This window comes from Myxine glutinosa, chromosome 1 (genome assembly GCF_964187855.1).
Source record: "Myxine glutinosa chromosome 1, kmMyxGlut1.1, whole genome shotgun sequence".
Classification (NCBI taxonomy): domain Eukaryota; kingdom Metazoa; phylum Chordata; class Myxini; order Myxiniformes; family Myxinidae; genus Myxine; species Myxine glutinosa.
This window is the reverse complement of record NC_136261.1, coordinates 9926163-9950719: the sequence shown is the minus strand read 5'-3', so window position 1 is coordinate 9950719 and position 24557 is coordinate 9926163. Positions and strand designations below refer to the sequence as shown.

Below are 24557 nucleotides of genomic sequence, written 5' to 3'. Positions count from 1 at the left end.
TGGCCAAGCCAAGTTTGCAATTTATAAATCCAGGAAGAAAAAAATGGGAAACGCTTCTGACTCGTCATATGATGTACTGCTCACCTTTAAGGCTCTTGTAAATGCAAGACTAAAGCTAGAGTACCGGTTTTTTAAAATGAACAAGAATTTAACATGTTTTAAAGAAAAGTGGGTTTTTAATGATGTCATATGCACACTTGATGATGATGATTTGATAATAATTTTTCCTTGAGACCATTTTTATTGTGTTTTGTTTCTTTATGACTGAACATTACTGATTTTTTGTACTCTTGTAATAAAAGGAAGAAACAGTCAGTCTCTCTCTCTCTCTCTCTCTCTTTCTCTCTCTCTCTTTCTCTCCTCCCACTTTGCACAGCTGCCGCTCGCTTAGCACGCACGTGCGATTGCCAGGTCTGTTGCTCAGTCACTGGCGGTACGTGCTGTGTCTCGTGTTGCTTTTTCCTTTCTTCCTACCTTTTGGTCCTTTCTGCTGTCCGAGTGTCGGTGTCCCTTTCTATCGTCTTGTCTACTGAGCGAGAGAGGGAGAGACAGCGCGGTTAGAGTTATCCACTTTAGGTGGTTAACGGGATTTATTTATTTATTTCCCAGTTATTGTTGTTGTTGTTTATTTTCATTTATTTCGGCTTTATAAACCTTTGTACCATTTATTGGTTACTTTTTTTCGTTTAGTTACTTCAAATGGCTAGCAAGAATAGTCGAAGTAATGCCGGTCGTGACGCCGATGAGGGGTTAACAGATGAACACGGCATGTGTTTTGTCCCACCGGAAGATGTCTCGCTGGAGGAGACGCTCCTCGCAATCGGAGAATTGATCGGTTGTGAGAACATACGGGCAGCGTCCCGAATGCACCACAAGGTGGTTGTTTTCGTTTCACGTGTCCGTTTCGCGCGCATCGTCGTGCAGAACGGACTCACCTTGGGCAATGACCAGTTTGTTCCGGTTTCGCCATGGAACACTCCGGCCTCGAAGGTAATACTATCAAACGTTCTACCGACGCTGTCTAATGAGGAAATTCTTCAGAAGCTCGGTCAGTACGGTACTGTGGTGTCGAGAATTATCCAAGCCTCCATTCGCACCACAGACGGGAAGCTTAAGCATATCGAAACGTTTAGACGGTTTTGTTATGTTGTTTTGAAGGATGGTTTGACGCAATTGAATGTCTCTCTCGTTTTTAAGTCGTCAAAACGTGAGCACAGGATTTTTGCGGCAACGGAGAGGTTGATTTGTTACGGGTGTGGTGTACATGGACACACTCGGCAGTATTGTCCTGATGGGGAGAAAACGTATGCCACAGCAGCCGGACCATCTCCCCCCGTGACCACTACGGATGATTCTATAGATGTTTCGCCTTCAGTGCGGGAATCTACATCGGACCATCAAGGTACGGCTAAGAGTGGTGCTGATGAGACCCATACGGATGTGCTTCGTGTAAGCGATGAGTCATCCAGTACAGCTGGCCATCGTGCAAACGATGAGTCAGCAAATGTAAGGGAGAAGCCTCTACCTGTAGAGGGAATGTTTTGTGAGGAGCAGCAGATTGTAGATGCGGCGTCTCGGAAAAATTTGAAACGGTCACTTGTAAGTGCGAGGAATGAGGACAAAGGTGTTAAAGTGTTGGTGGTGCAGACAGGAAGCAGTTTAAACGATTCAGACAGTCCTCCACATGAAGATCAGCAAGGTGGTGAGACTATGGCTGACATGATACCACCTGTTCAGGATGAAGGGGAACTTTTTCCTGAAGGTTGTAAATCAACCTGCGAAACCGAACAGCCTACTGATGACCATATCAATTCTAATGGGGAATGCAAAATACCCATTACTACTAATAACGACTCCTCCCCCCCCATTGCAATGACGCATGAGGATGAAGAGGATGAAGAACCTAAGGTAGATGGGGATGGAACAGGTGTTTCTGTACAGGTTCAGGAGGAACTCGTTACTAGCGTCACGGAGGGAATTCTAACTACAGAGACACTGATCGGCCATGAGGAACCAGTGGCAGTGGTTCACAGGGCTCCCCCCCCTCAGGAGGAAGAGCAGCCTTTGGAGATCTCAAAAGAAAATATTGTCAGATTTTTGAAGGAAACTTTCAGACAAAGGCATGTACGAATTAAGGATCATTTTCCTAATATCCAGGCCTTCCTTGCAGCCGCAAAACCTTTGCTGCAAAGGAGTGAGCATGTGGAAATCTCCGAACCTGAATTTCAGCAGCTGAGGAAATCCATCACGAAGGCAAACAAGGAATTAATTGAGGAAGAGGACTTCACCCCCTAGAAGAATCAACCATGGAACTAAATGTTGTATCCTTAAATATAAATGGGGGTCGTGCCCCCTTACGGAGGGTGCAAACCATTCAAGCGGTTGGAAAAGAAAAGGCTGACATTATTCTCTTACAAGAGACCCACGCTACTAGTGCTCAAGTAGCCGATTGGGGGAAACTTTTTAAAGGGCAATGGTGGCTAAGTGGGTTCCCTACACCTCGGGCCGGTGTTGCCATTTGCCTAAGTCACAAGATTTGTGCTCAACAGGTTTCATTTAAAGAAATCTATAAAGGGCATTTGATCTCTGTAGATTTTCTTTATAATACCCAAAAGATTATCGTAGTGAATGTTTATGCACCGTGTGACCCAATGGAGAGGAAAATTTTCTTTTCCACTCTGCGGGGTTTTGTAAAAACTCTGGACCCAACAGCCTTTATCTGTATCGCGGGAGATTTTAATTGCACAATTTGTCCGTCAATTGATAGGAATGGTCATGAGCCTCATGTTGCCTCTACGAAAGCTCTAGAGGACACCATCAACATCTTTCGGTTTAAGGATGTGTGGAGATCACAACACCCACTCTCACGCTGTTATACATGGTGTAGATGCAATGATGGTATTATGTCAATGGCAAGGCTGGACAGATTCTATGTGAACAAGCCAATGTTGAATGTGGTGTCTGTCTCCAAAATTTTACCAACTGGATTCACAGACCACAGTTTAATCTCAATGTCCTTTAAGTTACCCTTTCCACCCGGTGGTAGTGCTTACTGGTCTTTGAATACTCGTCTCTTACATGACAAGGAATTTAATGAGGCCTTTCACGTCGTGTGGGAGAAAATTCGCTCCTCCAGACCTGAGTATGATAGTCTCCGGCTGTGGTGGGACATTGCAAAATCCCAAATTAAGAATTTCTGTCAACAATATAGTGCATACACCACCAAAATCCAATCAATATCAATCGATCAGTTATAATCTGAAATTATATCGTTAGAACAGAATGTTGACGACGTTGGGAGAGGTGCACATGACCAACTAATATGGGCAAAGAAAGCAGTGCTGGAGGAAGCGGTACGGCAACGGGCGATGGGTGCCTTGGTCCGAATGCGAATGAGCTATTTAACTCTGGACATGCCAAACAAAGAGTTATTTAAGTTAGAGTCTTCCCTCAAAAGGTCACAACAAATTCATACTTTACTCACTCCCAATGGGTCACTGGTGACCTCTCAGTAGGCGATCAGGTGTACTCTGAAAGGGTTCTATTCTAACTTGTATTCTCCTCAGAACGTGGACAATGAGGTGATACGAGAGTTAACTGCTGGGCTTCCGAGTGTCGAGGAGGATGAGCGATGCATGCTCGATTCCCCAATTTCGGCTGATGAACTTGAAGCAGCTGTGCGGAGCCTGAAAGATGGGAAAGCTTCTGGAATAGATGGCCTGCCCACAGAATTCTACAAGACCTTCTGGGCCCTTGTGGGACCTGACTTACTCGATGTACTCGATGAAAGCATACGTGTCGGAGAACTTCCAATGTCTTGTAGACGAGCAGTCGTTTGTTTGCTACCAAAAGCTGGGAATCTTCAACTGGTTGATAACTGGCGACCTGTCTCCTTATTGTGTGTTGATTACAAGATTTTCTCTAAAGTACTTGCTAATCGTATGAAGACTGTGATCAGTTCAGTTATACACCTTGACCAGACCTACTGTGTGCCTGGAAAATCTATTTATGATAATATTTTTTTGGTAAGAGATATTATTTTATGCAATAAGTTCCTGCGTGACGATTTTGGGTTGCTGTTTCTTGATCAAACTAAGGCCTTCGATCGTGTTGACCACAAGTACCTTTTTTCTGTCCTGAAAGAATGGGGTTTGGTGAAACTTTCACCTCTTATGTGAAACTCCTGTATACTAATACTCAATGTATGATGAAGATCAACAATAGGTTATGCTCTCCCTTTCCTTTCCAACGGGGTATTCGCCAAGGTTGCCCCCTCTCTGGGCTTTTATATATAGTCGCCCTTGAACCACTCCTTCGGTCTATTAGACAGCAAATACCTCAGGGAATGAGAAGTATAGAAGGAGCAGAATTTGTGCAGACGGCTTATGCTGATGATGTCTGTGTTTTGATTAGAAGCTCCAATGATGTCTCTGCTTTACAACGTTGTATGCGAGATTTTTCTGCAGCCTCTTCCGTTGGGATCAATTGGAATAAAAGTACAGCATTATGGTGTGGCAAAGGCAATCTCTCTTGTGTATCACCACCCTCACTCCCACACAACCTGGTCTGGAGAACGGACGGGGTTAAATATCTTGGAGTGCATATCGGTAATCGTGAAACAGAAATGAAAAATTGGGAAGGAGTGTTGGAGCAAATTATGCACAGATTGAAAGCATGGGTAGGACTGCTGAGGTCCATCTCCTATCGAGGCCGTACCCTTGTCATAAACAATCTTAGTTGCAACAAAATTATGGCACAGAATTATTGCTTTACAGCCATCAAACCAACTAATTATGGCTACTCAGCGAATGCTAGTAAACTTCTTTTGGAGTGGCTACCATTGGCTGAGGCCTGAGATATTGTACTACCCCCGGAAGGAAGGTGGCCAGGGCATTGTTGATATCTCTGGTCGGGTTGTGGCCTTTCGGCTACAGTCTCTGCAGAGACTACTGTTCGCTGAACAGCTGCCCTGGCGGCCCTTTGCATTTTTTCTGTTACAACAGGCTGGTAGACTGAGATATGATCGGCAGCTTCTTTTGATAGACCTCGAGCATATAAATTTTGCCTCTCTTCCGAGATTCTATCAGAGTTTATTGGACACTTGGAAAAGGTTTGACGTCCACCGCTTCCTTGAGGGCTATAATTGTCGAATGTTCCTTCAAGAACCCCTTTTCTTCAATAACCTTTTTCCTGGTATCCCTCATAGCCATGCCCTGATTAAAAAATTTATCCAAGGAGGGATTAACAAAGTATGTGATCTGAGAGATTCATCTGGAGTTAAGTGGAAACCTGCTGGTTTGGTGGCAACCTCAGTTGGATCTCGGTCTGTCCGACTTGTAGACCAAGTTGTACGTATAGTCATTAGAAAATTTAGACAGCTAAACATCGGCTGGGAAGGTGTTGGTAACATTGAGGACTTTCGGTTAGGTTTCCCTGAAATCAAAGTGCTCCTTTCGTCTTCTCTTCAGCCGGAGATTGAACATACCCCCCCTTTTCATCTTGTAACTAAGATTGGAATCCGTGATCTCTCTCGACAAAATAAGAATGTACCCCTCTCTGGGAGAACACGAGTAGCTTTGTGGTCAGAGCAATTAGGTTTGGGGTCTCCCTCTACCCCCCTTTGGCCTCACATGTACACCTTACCAATACATGGTGTGTTAGCGGACATACAATGGAGGTTAGCACACTGGGCGCTTCCCTCCAATATTTTTGTCCACCGTATTAACAGCTCACTGCCGGAAACTTGTCCTTTCTGTGACCAGAAGGAGGATTTGTTTCATGCTTATGTACAGTGTCGTAGACTGACATCGCTTTTCTTGTTCCTTGAATATCTTTTTCACCAATTGTCCTTCCCTTTCAATATGCATATGTTTATATTTGGTGTGTCTTTCAGGCCCACATGTAGAGATGTGGGTGTTCTTCTCAATTTTTTGGTTGCTGTTGCAAAATATGCGATATATAAATCTTGGAAAATTAAAATAGATAACGGCTATGGCTCTGATGCAATTTCTATTTTTAAAGGGTTTGTCTCAACACGACTCAAGCTAGAATTTGATTTCTTTGTCAGTAATGGAAACGTCCAACTTTTTGAGAGAAAGTGGTGTATTGGCAATGTTCTGTGCTCAGTCGATGATTCAAAAGTGGTAATTACTTTATAATTCCTGATTGATTTGACTTTTTTTTCTTTGGAACTGATTGCTTGCATATATGTTTCTTCCTGTGTCCTTGAATACATTTCTCTCTCTCTCTTAGTTTTTCGCTTAATTTGCTCTTGATGTATTTATAGCTCTTGCATGAGCATTTTCCTTTAAAATTGGTTGTGGTTTTGTTTGTGTCTTCCCCTTTGGTTTGTAAAATATATATTTTTTTGTATATTTGCTGGTTTCTTTTAAATACCCTTTGCTCTTTTTGTGGTGTCTTCATGATCCTTATGCAATTTCTTTAAACTGGTTGCTGTGTTTTTTTTTACAACTGCTTTGTGAAATGTGTTTTTTTTTACAACTGCTTGTGAAATGGCTTTACATTGTTTATAATAAAAGGACACAAAAGTCAAAAAAAGTCTCTCTCTCTCTCTCTCTCTCTCTCTCTCTCTCGTGCGCTCCTGCTGGTCGTTGGTGAGTCATGCGTGGGTGTGGCAGCATGGTGGCTGTGCATGTTGAGCTGTGAGTTCTCTGTCGTGTTGGTTGGTTTTCCTATCCCACATTTCGCTCCCTTGTGTCCTTGTTTATACTTGTAAAGTTTCCCCTGTGTGTCCTTTCATTGTTGAGACAAGAGAGAGGGAGAGAGCGCACACGGTAGGTGGTGTTCGGTTGCCTCTTTTCGAACCTCCGGGTTTGAGGCCTGGCCTCCATTTTGCCGTGTTTTTCCTAGTCCAGGCAGCGGTGTTTCGCTGCTCTAAACGGTTCTTGGACCTAGTTCATTGGTTTTTGGTTTTACCTCCACTTGCCGGTGTTGCTTGTGGTTGGTATCTTTTTTTTTGATTTCTCACCCTTTATTTATTTAATTTACGTTCGCTATGGCAAACGATTGTTTGAGGAATAGCATGTACGAGTCGCTCACTCGCAAGCATGGGCTGGTGTGCGACCCTCCGAGTGAGGTAAAGATGGAGCAAGTGCTTCTAGCAATTGGAAAAAGCGTCGGCTCACATAATATCCGTGCAGCCTCTCGAATGAACAAGAAAGTTGTTGTGTTTGTATCGGAGGTGCACATGGTGAACTCCGTTGTGGAGCAAGGCCTTCTCATAGAACCCGACATGTTTCTAGTGGTTTCCCCATTAGATACACCTGCGGTGAGGGTCAATGTGTCTAATGCCCCTCCCTTTGTTAAAGGTGAGGACTTGTGTGCTCAATTGAGCAAGTTCGGTACGATCGTATCAAAAGTGACAATGGTGCCGATACACTCGGCAAAGGGTGAATTTCGACACGTGATGACTTTTAAAAGAGTCGTTTACATGATATTGCCCGAAAATGTGCAAAAGCTCAATGTAGTTTTGCATGCAAAGATTAATGGCCATACTTATAGAATGTATGCCTCCACGGACGTCATGACGTGCTATGGGTGTGGAGCTTACGGACACGTAAAGAGTGCCTGTCCCGGTTTGGTGAGACCATTAGAAAATCGAGACCAGGTGATTGCAGATTCTCCTCCCTCCCCACCTAATGGGGCGGATGATATGGTAGACTCCTCCCCACGACCTAATGGTGATCGGGAAACAGTTGACTCCTCCCCCTCACCTACTGAGATACGTGGAATGGTAGACCCCTCCCCACAACCAATGGGTGAACAGGAAACAGACCACTCCTCCCTACCTGCTGGTGTGACAAACGTGGTTGATCCCTCTCCTACTGTACAGGACTGTACGGATGACAATATGGAAGGGTTCGTAACAGTGGTTCGTAAAAAAGGACATAAACGTTCATGTCCCGTCGTGAAGGATGCAAGCACAGTGCAAAGTAAGGTACTTGTTGTGTCAAACGTGTCGCCGAGCTTGCAAGATGGAGCTTGTGTAGAGAATACCTGTGTGGGATTGCAAACTGAACCGGCACCGGGTTTAAATCTAAGCAATTCGTTTGCACCACTTGCCGAACTGTTTGAGGGTTCTGAGTGTGATATAGACATCGAGAATCCTCGCGCATCTCAGGAGGACACAAGTGGGGATATTGATAACCCTGATGTCTTACATGACATTAATGTAATGGTCACAGAGGTGGGCGCAGGGATGGCCAGGTGTAATGATAAAACAGATAAGTTGGACAGCCCCTCAGAGGAAACCTGTAAGCCTACACGTTTCGAACAAAATAAAAGGGATGATAAGAAGGAAGCTGCATATGACGATGAGCAGCTAAACATGAATGAAAACGATATCCATGTTTCTGATCCTGGGGAGATTTGTGCCTCAGAAATAAGTTTGCATCAGGAAGAGAATGACAAAGATGATGCGTTTGATTTTGATGAACCCTACTCTACCTCGTCAGGTAGTGGGTTTTGTGCCCAAGAGGATGGGGATGGGGACACTGTAGTTACAGAAGATGAAGTTAAAAAATTCCTCGATGAATCCTTCAGGAAAAGGAATGTCAGAATTCAGGATTATTTCCCAAACCTACATGCTTTTCTAAAAACTACTAGAAACATGATTCGTGAACCCCAGCAAGTTGGGATATCAGAACCTCAATTTCAGCGGTTGAGAAAGTGTGCCACTAAGGCAGGCAAAGAACTCCAAGAGGAGGAAAATTAATAAAGAATAAATGAAGGTAACGTCTCTCAACATAAACGGAGGCCGCAGCTGTATGCGGCGTCTGGAGGTGTTACAACTATTTGAGAAAGAAAAGATTGATATTTTCATGTTACAAGAGACACACATTAACGAATCTTGTGAAGACGAGTGGCGCAGAATGTTTAAAGGGTGCCATGTTTTCTCCAGTGCGGTTGAAGAAGCTAAAGCGGGGGTGGCAATAATCTTGCATCCTCGCCTTCAACCATCCGAGATTCACTATAGAGAGATTTGTAAGGGTTTCTTGATGGTGGTGGATTTTATTAGCAGCAATCAAAAGGTTAGCATTATTAATGTGTATTGCCCCAGTGACAGCGCTGAAAGGGCTCTATTTCTTCCAAAATTAGCGAATTGTTTAAGCACTGTTGATTTGACTTGTTTAATTTGTATGGGGGGAGACTATAATTGCACACTCAACCCTCGACTGGACAGGAACACTCCTGAGCCACATCCACCCAGTGCAAAGTCCTTGGCACAACTTGTGAAAAAATACAAACTTAGAGATGTATGGCGATTACAAAATCCAAACACCCGTCAATATACATGGGTGTGCTGTGCAAAAAACCAGTTAACCATGGGTCGACTGGACAGATTGTACGTGAACCAAGGAATGGTGAATCTGGTTAAGAGAACATGTATAACTCCATCTGGCTTTTCTGATCACCATATGATTGCAATGGATTGTATGTTACCTGGTCATTGCTGTAAGAGTGCACACTGGAATTTCAATGTGAAATTGTTACAAGATGAACATTTTAAAAATGCCTTCAGACTGGTATGGGAAGGATTAGAAAAGAAAAAGTGTTCCTATGTCAATATGCGACAGTGGTGGGACTGTACCAAGTCACAAATTCGGATTTTCTGCCAACAATATTGCTCGTATGCCACTAGTAATACTTCTGGGTTGATAAGTGCTCTAAAAGCAGATGTACTTAAATATGAACAAGAAGCTGGAACATCTTGGGGAAGTGACCAATATCAGCAGCTGATAGAAAAAAAGACCCTGCTGGCCGAACTGGTCAAAGAGCGTGCGGCGGGAGCAATGATTCACCTGCGGATGAGCATAATACACCTCGAGACTCCAAACAAAGATTTCTTCAAAATGCAGAAGGCTGCCAACACTTCTCGGCAGATTCAGAGTCTACGCTCTCCCGACGGTGTTCTGACTCGCCAAAGTGACATTAAACATTCACTGCAAGAGTTTTACTCAAACTTGTTTACTCCAAGAACGGTGGATAAAACGATGGCAAATGAGATAATTGAACTTCTCCCATCTCTTTCTGAAGAGCAGCAACTCCAACTGGAATGTGACATTTCTCTGGAGGAGCTCACAACAGCAGTGAAACAACTCGAAGACGGCAAGGCCCCCGGAATTGACGGACTTCCTGCTGAATTTTACAAAGTTTTTTGGAATGTTCTGGGTCCTGCTTTAATTGAGATTTTTCACGAGAGCCTAAATCAGGGGGAATTGCCCTTGAGCTGCAGAAGAGCTGTCTTATGTCTTCTTCCCAAGAAAGGAGATTTGCAGCAGATTACAAACTGGCGGCCTGTGTCATTGTTAAATACTGATTACAAGATTGTGTCAAAAATGCTTGCAATGCGTCTCAAAAAGGTCATCTCGTTCTTAGTTGGGAATGACCAAACGTATTGCATACCTGAACGATCCATGTATGACAATATTTTCTTGGTTCGAGACTTGATTACTATCGGTCAAACTGCATCGCATGCTTTTGGGTTATTACTCCTTGACCAGGAGAAAGCTTTTGACAGTGTGGATCACTCTTTTCTGTTTGCAGTTCTTACGAAAGCAGGATTTGGAGAAAAATTCATTTCTTGCATAAAACTTTTATACAACAATGTATCATGCTTGCTAAAAGTAAATAATAGTCTGTGTCGTCCTTTCCCCTTTCAGCGTGGCATCCGTCAGGGCTGTCCACTGTCAGGCATGTTGTACACACTGTCCATCGAACCCTTACTGGCTCTCCTTCGTACCACTTTATCTGGTTTGTCCTTGTCAAACAATTCCAAAATTGTTACATCAGCATATGCAGATGACCTGTGTGTTGTGGTTAAAAACCAGGAAGATGTTTTTGAGCTATCCCGGTGTTTTGCCAAATTTGAACTTGCTTCATCAGCAAGAGTAAATTGGAACAAAAGTGTAGCTCTTTCTCTGTACCCAGATACCCTATCGGGGTCACAGGCTTCACATATGGTTCCCCCAACTCTTCCAGGAGGAATGTTATGGAAAACGGATGGGTTTAAATACTTAGGCATCCATTTGGGAACTGCAAGCTATATGAAGAAAAACTGGGATGGTTTCTTAGATAACATTAAGCAGAAACTATCAAAGTGGAAAGGGATGCTCCATATCTTGTCACTTAAGGCACGGGTAATGATAATAAACAACCTGGTGCTTCCAATCGTATGGCATAAGATCATAGCACTCCAGCCTCCTCAAGCTCTGATCACCAACATTCAGAGGGGTCTAGTTGACTTCTTCTGGGGAGGCCACCACTGGCTTAAGCCAGATGTGCTGTGTAGACCACGTAATTCAGGTGGTCAAAACCTGGTGCACATCCCGAGTCGAATAATGGCTTTTCGGCTAATGACAATAAAACGTCTGCTGTATAGCGAGGTTGTGCCCTGGCGTCCTCTCACGAATACGTTGCTCAGGCAAGTAGGTGGAATGGACTATGACCGGGAACTTTTCCTTATGGACTTGAAACAGGTCGACAGAGCTCGGCTCCCTGCATTTCATCGGTCTCTCCTGAACGCCTGGCAAGCTCTAGGAGTGCAGCGGTTGGAGATCTCTTATGATCCCAGGAGGTTTGTGCATGAGCCATTGTTCCAAAACTCACTATTCGCTGAAGTATCTACCAGCCGAGCTTTTATGGAACATTTTACGAACAATGGGATTAATAAAGTGCGAGATCTTATGGAGCTATCCTTAAAGCGATGGTTGTCTGCCAGCACTGTTTCTGGAAAAATTGGCTTGCGTTCAATTAGAATAGTGAGCAGGGTCATAAAGATTGTATCCCAGACTTTTTTAGATTTAAACATTGGGTGGAATGGGGTAAATGAAGAAGTAGACTTTCGTTTAACCTTCCCTGAACTCTCAGTCACTGCCCAGGAACAACATGGTGTGTTTTCCTCTCACAGCGAAGAATCCAGTGTGTTCCACATCATGGGAAAAAGGGCAATGTATAGAATTTGTCTGGAGGTGTGCTTACCGGGCTGTGCAGCACCCTTAAGGAACAAGTGGAAAGAGTCTTTACCTGCAGGAGCATTTCTCACTCCAAATTGGGATGAAATGTACAGGAGTCCTACTGTTGGACGTACAGGAGACCTAAATTGGAGACTGGTCCATCACGCCCTGGCCACACAGGTGTTAGTTCAGAAGTTTAACCCTGCTGTGTCTAATTTATGTCCTTTTTGTGGTAATGTTGAACATTTGTATCATGCGTTTATTGAGTGCAAGAGATTGTCATCTCTGTTTCTGTATCTGAGCCGAATCTTTTGTAAATTCAAAATTGTTTTTTCTGTTACAATCTTTGTTTATGGACTTGCATGTAATACTAGGAAAAACTCTGTGATTTTTCTTTTGAATTTTTTGCTTGGAATTGCTAAGCTTGCAATTTATAAAACCAGAAAAGCCAGATTAGGTAGTGGAAAAAATGGAAAATGCACTTTTTTGTTTCATCGGGATGGTGTCAGCACGTATAAAGCTCGAACATGCTTATCATGTAAACATGGGGAACCTTCTTGTGTTTGAAGAGTTATGGGGCATGGGGGGTGTTTTGTGCAAATGCATTGGAAATGAGGTTGTGATTTGTATGTGAAGTGGAGTTGGAATACTTTGGTTTTATACTTTTATAATAAAAGGACACAAAAAGTCAAAAGTCTCTCTCTCTCTCTCTCCCCTCGTGTTTGTGTGCTGTAGCTCTGTGCTTGTGTTGGTTTTGTCCCCCGTCCCTCCTCACATTCCTTTTTTCCATCGTGCCTTTGTCGTGTCCGTTTGCCTTACTTATTTGTTACCACCTGTCCCTCTTTCCCCTCCCTTGAGACAGAGTGAGAGAAGAGCCCAAAGGTGAGAGCAGACCCGTTCGGTTCTGTTTGCTTGTTCCGTCGGTGCTGTTTACCTTACTCGCGTAGTGAGAACTTTATTATTTATTATTTTTCGATTTTATTTATTTCGTGTCCTTTCCACCTGGTCAAGGTGGAAAGGTGAGACATCGCCGTTATGGCGAATGTTCGCGCACGGCAGGAAGGGTTCGAAACCCTAACAAGGAAACATGCCTTCGTCTGTGTCCCTCCCAAAGGTGTTCCTACCGAGGACATTATCCTCGCTGTCGGGAATGTTATCGGCGATCAAAATGTCCACGCCGCGTCACAGATGAACCAAAAATTTGTGGTCTTCGTGTCGGACGAGAAGTTCGTACACGATGTGGTTAGTAGGTCCTACCGGTTTATCATTGAAAGAAGGGCAGTTCGTCATGGTTTCCCCGATGGGCACACCGGCGATTAAGGTAATTATTTCAAATGTCACACCGTTTATCACCGAAGATCAACTAATGGCTGTTCTGTCCCAGTACGGAACTGTTGTTTCACGAATGTCGATGATTCCCCTGGGATGTCGAGATGAACGAGTGAAACATGTTTAATGAGTTTCTGGAGACAGGTATTCATGGTGCTTCCTGATCGCGGTGACGATACAGGAGTGAACATTTCGTTTAAAATTTCGGTAAACGATCGTCAATATCAAATGTACGCTTCGTCAGGCACCTTAACGTGCTTCCTTTGTGCAGCCTTCAGACACGTTAAAAGGTTTTGTCCCAAAGCATCTTGTACGAAGTGCGGCAAATTGGGACACACTGATGCGGGCTGTAAAAAAATAAAACGTCCCGACCGTGCTTCCTCATGCCCCGACCATGCTTCCTCACGCCCCCACCGTGCTTCCCGATGCTCAAACCGTGCTTACTGACGCTCAAACTGTGCTACCCGAAGCCGCGGTGCTACCTGAAGCCCCGACCGTGCTTCTCGACGCCTCAACTGTGCTTCCCGACACCTCAACTGTGCTTCCCGATGTCCCAACTGTGCTTCCGATGTCACAACTGTGCTTCCTGAGGTCCCGACTATGCTTCCCGAAGCCCCGACTATGCTTCCCGAAGCCCCGACTGTGCTTCCCGACGCCCCGAATGTGCTTCCCGACGCCCTGGTGCTACCCGAACCCAGTGAGATGGCACTTGGTGATGCTAGTACTGCTAGCGAACCCATGAATGAAGCACTTGCCGTACAGACCAAAAAACGAAAAGCACCACTAACAAATAGCCCCGATGGTGCGATAAAGAAGGCTGTCTTGGGCAGAGACACTGTCTCTGCAAAAGAGGGCAAAACGTCTACAGCAAACAAAAATATTGAACGCCAAAAACATATTTCAACGGAAAAAGGTGGATGTGATCTTGCTTCAAGAAATTCACATCACACCTAATGTAGAACATGACTGGCATCAACTTTTTAAGAGCCAATGCTATTTCAGCAATTTACAGCTTCATCTGCTGGAATCGGCTTCTTGCTAAAGCCAGGCCTGGTGTGCGAGTCATGCCATTTTCAGGAGGTAATAAACGGTCGGCTTAGCGCTCTCAAACTAGTAAGCCAAAACTTCCAATGCACCATATTTAACGTGTATGCGCCAAGTGACAGCGTAGAGCGTATGTCCTTCTTCGCCTCCATGATAAATCACTTAAGATCGGTTGATTTTGATCATTGTGTGTGTGTCGCAGGTGATTTTAATTGCACCTTCGACCCATCAATTCATAGAAATTCTGTCGAACCCCATCCCGAGTCCCATGTACACTTATCCAATTTTTTTAGCACAACGGGTTTCGTGGATGTTTGGCGGTTGCACCACCCAAACACATCCCAGTACACCTGGTGTCGATGCGCCAATAGTCGAGTATCCTTGGCAAGACTCGACCGATGGTACATTAACGTACCCTTTAAAAATACTGCGGTTTCTTCAAATCTTTTCCCTTCCGTGTTTTCGGACCATCATTTGGTAACCCTAAACCTTTTCTTTCCTCAACCCACAAATAGAAGCACTTATTGGAAGTTTACTGTTAGACTTCTAGAAGACTCGAAGACTGTTTAAAGAAGCCTTTCGTGTTTTTTGGGCAAGTCTAGTTGCAAAGAAATCCTCCTTTTCTTCATCCAGCATATGGTGGGATAACATGAAATCTCAAATTTGGGTCTTTTGTCAGTGTTTCCAATTGCACAGCACAAACGACAAGCACATTACAATGGTCCGGTTGGAATTAGATATTCCACAATTGGAGAGTAAATTGGCTCATGAAAATAATGATGCCAATTACCGGTTATTGCTTGAAAAGAAAGCTCTTTTAAGTAATCTAGTTCAAGAGAGAGCAGCCGGTACGTTAATTAGACAGAATACAGAATGTAAAATTATCAGACACCTCAAACAAGTCTTTCTTTCATTTAGAATCTTTAAGCAAGCCATCACGGCTAATCTCTTCTGTTTTGGACTCAAGAGGCAACGTTGTTGTCAATGAGGATGATGTTGGACTAAACATTATTGAATTCTATACAAAACTTTTTGAAGAGCAGACTGTCTGTAATGATACAATGATGGACTTAACCTCTCACTTCCCCTCCCTAACTGAGGCTCAACGGTTGGAGCTTGACCTACCAATCACCCTCCCTGAGCTAACCTGTGCTCTTGCTGCCATGGATTCGGGGAAAGCTCCGGGTATCGACGGTCTACCTCCCGAATTCTTTCTGACCTTTTAGGCCCCGAGTTGCTGAATGTTTTGGACGCTTCTATGCAGACTGGTATAATGCCGCTGAGTCTAAGAAGAGCCGTAGTATGCTTGCTCCCGAAAACTGGAGATCCCCGACTTATGGCAAACTGGCGACCGATCTCCCTGCTGTGCACGGACTACAAGCTTTTTTCAAAAGTACTGGCTAATCGACTTTAAAAAAGGTTATTGGTGATCTGGTATTACCAGAACAGAGTTACTGTGTTCCTGGAAGATCCATCCATGATAATATTTCTTTAATCAGAGATCTCATTGATGGTAACCGTGTGCAAAAAGACTTTGGAATGATGTCGCTTGATCTTGAAAAGGCATTTGACAGTATTGACCATAAGTTTATGCATCATGTATTACAGGCATGCGGCCTCGGAGCAAACTTTCGATCCTACATTTCCTTGCTCCACACAGACATATTTAGTTTAATTAAGATTGATAATGTGTTGGCTCCCCCACCCCCCCCCCCCCCCCCCCCATCAAGGTTCAGAGAGGGGTACGGCAAGGGTGTCCAGTCTCTGGTTTATTGTTTGCTCTTTTTTAAAGCCCCTTCTCAATCTACTGAGAAAGAAGATTTCTGGAATAGCACTTTCTCCCATGAGTCCGCCGCTAACCCTATCTGCTTATGCGGACGACGTCTGCATCTTTGTAAAAGATAAAGACGATATTATTATCCTTGTTGAGTGCCTAACAAAGTTTCACTCTGCTTCCTCTTTAAAAATCAATTGGAACAAAAGCAAGACATTATGGATACCCTCCCTTTATTGCAACCTTCCTCAGCCTGTACCACTGCTGCCCCCATCCCTCCCCGCAGAGTTGCTGTGGGGAAGTGAGGGAATTAAGTACATGGGCATATTCCTTGGTTCCCCACAGTATGCTCAGAAAAATTGGGACGGGGTAATTGAGCAAGTGGCAGAAAGATTGAACCGATGGAAAAGGGTTTTTACCTCATTTGTCTTTCAAGGGCCGTGTGCTAGTGATCGACAACTTAGTTGCCACACTGTTGTGGCATAGGTTCATCTGCCTGCAACCGCCGGAGGCCCTGCTCAAAGCACTCCAGGGCAAACTGGTGGATTTCTTCTGGGGAGGCTACCACTGGATACGACCCGATGTGATATGTCGCCCCTCGGCCGAAGGTGGCCACAACCTCGTCGACATCAAAGCCCGCCTAATGGCCTTCCGGCTGTGGTCAATTCAACGTCTCCTCTACATGGAACATCTGCCAGGCCGGTTCCCTGCACGCCTTGTACTACAGCGAGCGGGTAGGCTCGGGTACGATTTTCAACTTTTTCAAATGAACCTCCAACATGTCGACATATCGCTCCTCCCTTCTTTTTACCAAAGCCTCTTGAATGCCTGGCAGAGCCTTTCTGTGCGTCGTCAGGCAGACACATATGTCACAAAAATGCCAGTACACGAGCCTTTGTTTTATAACCCTCTCTTTCTCGACATTCCAAAAAGTCGAGATTTTTGCCAACACTTTATAGCAGCTGGTATCGGAAGGTGCGGCATCTCCGACATGACTCAGGGTATGGTTGGAAATCCATAATGAAATCGCAGACCAGACAGGGATTTGGTCCCATAGGATGATTGCAAAAAATTTGAGGAAAATGATTCAAGTGGGACGGCAACTTGGCCTAACTTGGACTCAAGGTACAGAAGAAGATTTGAATGAGCCAACAGTGCCTAAATTGATTGTTGAACCCATTCAAAATGATTTGCCCCCTGTTAGCGATGGGTCAAAACTATTTCAGACCATGGACAGCAAGGGCATCTATAAAGAAAAAAAAAAAGAACCGCCTTTAGAGGCCATTTTTCTCCGCATGACAGGGGTTGACCTTTTTTCGGGCACCTTGGTCCCCTTTTTGAAGCAACGTTTTACAGCCAGATGCCCTTCCTGCTGCCAACCCTGTTAGTCACCTTTGTGCACACATAGGGAATCACCAGTGAATTGGTACTCAATTTTCCGACCTCGGAAGGATGACAGGCTGAGTCAACCACCCTGGTGTTGAATTCAGCAATCGACCGGGATTCGAACCCAGGATCCTAGGATCCCAAGCAAGGGCATCTATCTATAAGATGTGCCTTAAATTGTTACATGGGAACCCTTCGTTAAATGGAGTTACCCGATGGAAAGGATTGTTACCCGGAAGACCCCCTTCCACTTCTATCTGGGAAGCCATTTGTAATGAGCCCATATCAAAAAGAACAGGTGATCTCCAGTGGCGTTTGGCCCACTGGATTGTTCCCTCCAACACGTTTATTCGACATTTTTCTCCTGTATCTGTTTGTTGTCCCTTCTGTGCAGTCAATGAAGACTTGTTTCATGCATTCATAGACTGTGTACGATTATTTCCTTTGTTTCATTGGTTGAATTATATTGCACACAAAATGCATATTACTTTTTCTTTGAGAAATTTCATCTTTTGTTTTGCTCCTAAACAAGCACCTGTGTCTAAACTCTTTAGTTTCCTAATAGCTGTAGTGAAATCGTATTCATGCTGAACCCAGGTGATGCTCGCTGCTCGCTGACACCGCTAGGAGGGCGCGGCTGTAAGACCCGATGCAGCCGCTGCTCTTGGCGACTTCTCCTGTGACATGACTCCATTGACTAGTAGACTCGCTAACGGTACGTACCGCATAGAATATTACGCTTGCTTTCATTGAACTATATTATGGATTGACCTATGTGATGCCAAACCTTATTTCTATTGCATCCCTGAATTTGCAGAATGATGTCAAAGGTCTTAAAGGAATTAAACCAACAGATGGACTAAAGTTGTGGTCTTGAATGATTTCCACAACACCTAATTCCATTAAAATCTACGGACATGGCGGGAAGCAAGATGCTGGCGGTTTCGCAATTCTGCGCTGACCCGCAAGCCCCGGATGCTGGTTTGCAACTGACTCACTGGTTGAAAACTTTGGAGAATCAGTTCGCTGACCAGGACATCGAGCCGACAGCTGCCACCAAGCTAGCAGCGCTCCAGTCCAGAGTCGACTACAAGGTGTACAACAGTATTGTGCGACGTACGACCTCGCTGTTGCGGAGCTCAAGCGATTGTACATAAAGCAAAAGAGCGTGATATATGCTCGGCATTTGCTATCATCACGACGCCAGCATCCAAACGAGTCGATGGATCACTATGCCCAGGAGCTCCGGCAACTCCTGCTAGACAGCACCCAAGAGCCATGGACTCACGAGCAGGTTCAAGATGACCTTCTCCTAGACGCTTTCGTCTCTGGAGTCTCCTCTCAGGACCTCAGGCTCAAGCTCTTGGAGAAGACCGACCTGACCTTCACGGCGGCTCTAGAACAAGGAAAAGTATACACCGAAGCGCGGCTGCAGTCGAACGACTATGATCGCACGCGCCTCTTGGCAGGGACCTCGCTACAAGCACGGCCGGAGAGTGCTACCGCTGACGAACCGGGAGCGGACCCGCTCGCGGAACTCCAGGTAGCCCCGGCGGAGGATCCGGGGATCCTGACGGCTGCCGCTACGGTCAGACCCAAGGCCTTACGCGGTGCCGCATGCTACTTCTGTGGGGGTCAACGACTTCCCCGGCCAGTGTGTCCGGCTCGGGACGCAATATGCCATATGTGCTCGCAAAAGGGGCACTATGCAAAAGTGTGCCGGAAAACCGCACGCAGTTCGCGGCCGCGCGCGACCTTGAATGGGCTTATTGCAGAGCCTATGGGCCGAGCACGGAACACGGTGCCTTACCCGGCTTTGATGGGCAGTGCCCCTCCTTGCAGGCCCCTGGTCGCCCAATCGACCTTGGCAAGAGACACTGGACAGCCACAACAGTCTCATCCTCAATCGGACACGGAACGTGCGTCCTTGACTGGACTCCGGGCAACGCGAGGGACTCTGGGGCCTCGCCAAACCCCGGCGGTATGTACACGCTACGTCTCTCAAGAGCGTACAGCGTCCTCTGGGGGCGACACGCATTTGGTACAAACTACGGAGGCCCATACTCGTCAAACGGCGATTTTGAATGGCAAGACTACGGAGGCCCATACTCGTCAAACGGCGATTTTGAATGGCAAGACTATGGAGGCCCATACTCGTCAAATGGCGAGTTTGAAGGGCAAGACTATGGAGGCCCATACTTGTCAAATGGCGATTTTGAATGGCAACACGGCGGAATGCATGGGAAGGCTCTCTGACAGCTTTAACGGATGCTCCATGCACAATGAATACTCCGGCAACAACCGCAACACTGCTGATTGCATGGGAACGCTCCCTGACAACTTATACGAAACTCCACGGGCACCCTCTGATGCCCGGAAAACTGCGGCTGACATAGGACCCACCCATGAGGCGCGGCCGACTCACTCGGGAGGTTCGGTCCCACTCCCAGCAGGCTCAACCGGCCTGGCTCAAGCCATTATTCCCCTCATGGTCGAGGGCCATTGTGTGCAGGCCTTGGTGGATACAGGGTCTACGGATAGTTTTATCGATCAGCGACTAGTGCACAGGCATGGTTGGCGGGTCATGGGGACTACGAGACGGATCTTCATGGCTTCCCAGGGACTTCGGATCTGCACGAAGGGGGAATGTCGATTGAAACTCGTGATAAAGGGACGGGTTTTCCCAGATGTACACCTCATGGTCTTACCTGCTTTATGTGCTGACATTCTGTTAGGACACGATTTCCTTAAGCGACATGGACGACTGGAAATGGAGTTTGGTGGGCCAGTCATGCTTGCTATTGGTGGGACTGACACGCTTGCTGTGTGTGCCCTAGCGAAAATGGAAATCCAGCCACTTTTGATGTTCCCCAATTTAACCTCTGACTGTACACCTGTAGCGGTAAAATCACGGCGCTACTCTCGAGCAGACATGCAATTCATTGCGGGAGAGACGGCTCAGCTCTTGAAAGACGGCATCATAGAACCCAGCCGGTCGCCGTGGCGGGCCCAGGTCTTAGTGGTGCGAAGCGACGCACACCGCAGACGCATGGTAATCGACTATTCCCAAACGATTAACCGTTTTACACAGCTGGATGCCTACCCCCTTCCGGGGATGGACGTGCTGGTGCGACAGGTGGCCCAATACTCGGTCTACAGCACTCTCGGTCTCCGTAGTGCATATCATCAGATCCCTATCTCTAGGTCAGATCGTATCTATACCGCTTTTGAGTCGGGGCAACGGTTGTACCAGTTTACTCGATTGCCTTTTGGGGTGATGAACGGGGTCGCCTGTTTCCAGAGGGCCATGGATGACCTCATTGCGAAGGAGAACTTGACCGATGTTTTCGTCTATCTAGACAATCTTACGGTTTGTGGGTATGACCAAGGGCACCACGATGCTAATCTGAAGCGCTTCCTCGAGGTCGCACAGAGGTATCGCTTAACCATGAACGAGGCTAAGTGTCAATACTCCCTACGCAAGATAGATCTTCTGGGGAACACCGTGACCCATGGCTCAGTCGCTCCGGATAAGGAGCGTCTGCGACCTCTGCTCGACATGGCCCCTCCCAGTGATCAGGTGTCCCTGAAGCGCGCTCTCGTGCTATTCGCCAATTACTCTAAGTGGGTCCAAAATTTCTCCACAAAACTTCGCCCCCTTGTGGCCTGCGACACATTCCCTCTGCGTCCGGCCGCTTTGGCGGCCTTTGGCGGCCTTAAGGCCGACATCGTCAGTGCCACTGTGGCGACGATCGACGAGAGCGGATCTTTCGTCCTAGAAAGTGATGCCTCGGATCATGCTATAGCGGCGACCCTCTCCCAAGGTGGGCGCCCGGTGGCTTTCTTTTCACGGACTCTTACCTCCGCTGAGCGGAGACATTTGTCCGTCGAAAAGGAAGCATACGCGATCGTCGACTCGATTCGGCGATGGCGCCCGTACTTACTCGGACGATGCTTTCAAATCATCACGGACCGGCAAAGTGTTGCGTTCATGTATGACACCTTACACGCCCAGCGCATTAAGAATGAAAAAATCACTCGCTGGCGTATAGAGCTTGCCGACCTCTGCTACACTATCAAATACCGCCCGGGGAAGGATAACCAGGTCGCCGACGCCTTATCGAGACCGGTTACGTGCGCGGGTATCATCACTCTGGAGGGCCTACACGCTCTGCACGAAACTGCAGGGCATCCGGGCATGACACGTTTCGCTCATTTTGTGCGACGTGGCAATCTACCGTACTCGATTGACGATATCCGCCGTATCTGTCACGACTGCGCTATCTGCGCAGAAATCAAACCACGTTTCTATAACCCTCCCATGGGGACACTGGTTAGGGCTACGAGGCCGTGGGAAAGATTGGCGATGGATTTCAAGGGCCCGTTGCCGGTGTCGAGTAACTCTCACTATCTGCTCGCTATCGTCGATGAGTACTCGCGATTTCCTTTTGCTTATACGTGCGTGGATATGACGGCTGCCACGGTAATGCGATGCCTGCAGAATTTGTTCTCCATGTTTGGGTACCCGGCCTACATGCATACTGATCGGGGTGCGGTCTTTTTGTCTCAGGACGTGCGAGGCTACTTGCTCCAAAATAACGTCGCTTCTAGTTATACCACGCCGTACAGTCCCCAAGCGAATGGGCAGATCGAACGCTTCAACGGGATTATATGGAGGGCCGTCGTGCTCACCCTCCGGACCCTCGGCCGGGGCCTCAATAAATGGGCTTGGTCGCTATCTGCGGCGCTGAACTCGATTAGGGCTCTCCTATGTACGGCCACCAACCAGACTCCCCACGAGAGACTTTTCCACCACCCGAGGAGCTCGGGGTGTATCCGGTCATTACCCAGTTGGCTCGCTGAGCCCGGGCCGGCCTATCTCAAACGGGCGGTCCGCACGAGCAAGTACGACCCCTTAGTGGACAAAGTGCAGGTACTCCAGGCTAATCCCGAGCATGCACGTGTGATGACGGCAGATGGGCGTGAGTCCACTGTCTCCGTACGCCATCTTGCTCCATGCGGGGTCACCGACCCTTATAAGGAATCGGACGAGCCAATCTATGAGACTATGGACTCTTCCGACACTTCCGTCACTGAACGTCTGCCGGCCCTCCCTTCGCCACAGCCACCCTTGCCTGAAGGCTTGGCGGTACCCCCTTCGTCACCTGACTCCGGCAGCTACTCCGACGCCAGGGTCTCTGGGTTACGTGATGCCGTACCCGGGGAATTTCGGACACGTGCTGGCAGGGAAATTCGCCGTCCGGACCGGTACGGTTGGGCCGACTGATACCATAATTCCGCACCCTGTTAATGCTGACGCCTCACTCGATTCTAGCCGCACGGCAGTGTAATTCTAACGGTGGGGAGAATGTAGTGAAATCGTATTAATGCTGAACCCAGGTGATGCTCGCTGCTCGCTGACACCGCTAGGGGGGCGCGGCTATAAGACCCGATGCAGCTGCTGCTCTTGGCGACTTCTCCTGTGACATGTTACATTGACTAGTAGACTTGCTAACGGTACGTACCGCATAGAATATTACGCTTGCTTTCATTGAACTATATTATGGATTGACCTATGTGATGCCAAACCTTATTTCTATTGCATCCCTGTATTTGCAGAATGATGTCAAAGGTCTTAATGGAATTAAACCAACAGATGGACTAAAGTTGTGGTCTTGAATGATTTCCACAACAATAGCAACTGCGAAACTTGCTGTTTATTTAACAAGAAAAGATAAACTATCTGGCAAACCGACAGAGCACTGTAATATCATGTTGTCTTTTAATGCATTGGTCTCAGCAAGATTGAAACTTGAGTTTACCTTTTCCAACGAGACCGGAAATCTTCAAAATTTATTGATACTTGGTGTGTCGGTGGTTTGTGTGAAGTTGAAGAAAACGAATTGAAAATACTGTTATGAGATACTGATTGTTTCTTATTTGATGATCATTGGGTGGTTCTTCTTTTTGTTGGCAGTATTGATTTGATTGTAAAACATGTATATTGTTACTTTTTATATTTTTGTAATTAAAGGACTCAAAAGTCAAAGTCTCTTTCTCTTTCTTTCTCTCTCTTCTCTCTCTCTCTCTCTCTCTCTCTCTCTCTCTCTCTCTCTCTCTCTCTCTCTCTCTCTCTCTCTCTCTCTCTCTCTCTCTCTCTCTCTCTCTCTTTCTCTTTCTCTAACTCTGTCATGGCCCTGACTTTGTGAAGGCAGGGGTTCACCATCCTGGATGTGGGGGATCTCTGGGTCGCTCCTGTGAGGTTGATCGGCTGTCTCCGTGTCGCGGGCTTGTTCACGAGAACTGTCTGGGACTTCCACACAACAATAACAACAACAACATGACTCAGCACCATTTAGCATTACAGCTCTTTACAGTCTTTACAACATTGCTGAACTTTCACAAGTTTTAGATCTTCAGCTAAATGGAGTATTTCCCTTCCACACATCTTAAAGCAAAATCAACAATCACATCCCACCTGCGATCAGAAGTGATCAAGTTTTACCTCTTAAGTTTAAAATGAATCCCCAAACTGTCTATAAAGTTGGTAAAATTCTTTAAAATGTCTCAAATGAGCTTAAGGTGTACGCATGTCGGGCAGCTCACCCGGCTCTCGATATCGATCAGACTGGCAGCTTGTTCGTCCACCTGCAGTAGCATCTCCTGAGTCCACACTTTTCCCTGGGAGACCTGCTGCTGCAAGCGCTTCACGCCCTCCTTCATGGAACTGACTCCGTGTCGTGGATCCAAGATGAATGTAGAGAGGTGCTGGAAATGTAAAATGGGACTTCTCAACTCATACAGAGTTGTGCAATCTCGACGACTGTACCAGGGCTCACTACCATGAAACGGTAGAGGAAGGTGACTCAATAAACCTGGCTATAAGTTAACCAATGATAGGAATGGATAAATTATGTTGCAGTTGATAAAATAAACATGAACTTGTCAAAGGTTACGGGACACAATGCTCTTGATGGTGTACAGCCAGCCTTATATAATTGTGTGTCTGCCAGTTACAATATTGTTAGGTTAGTCACACTATGCTGTCC

The 24557-nt window shown here is 46.2% G+C and overlaps 1 protein-coding gene across 1 annotated transcript in view; it reads right to left on the bottom strand.

Moving 5' to 3' along the window:
- LOC144890655 (epidermal growth factor receptor kinase substrate 8-like) overlaps positions 1-24557 on the bottom strand; it is a 138968-nt gene that overhangs the window by 100058 nt on the left and 14353 nt on the right. The window contains exon 3 of the mRNA XM_078771847.1: positions 24115-24276. Coding sequence (XP_078627973.1) covers positions 24115-24276 — 162 coding nt within the window. The remainder of the gene's footprint in view (positions 1-24114; positions 24277-24557) is intronic.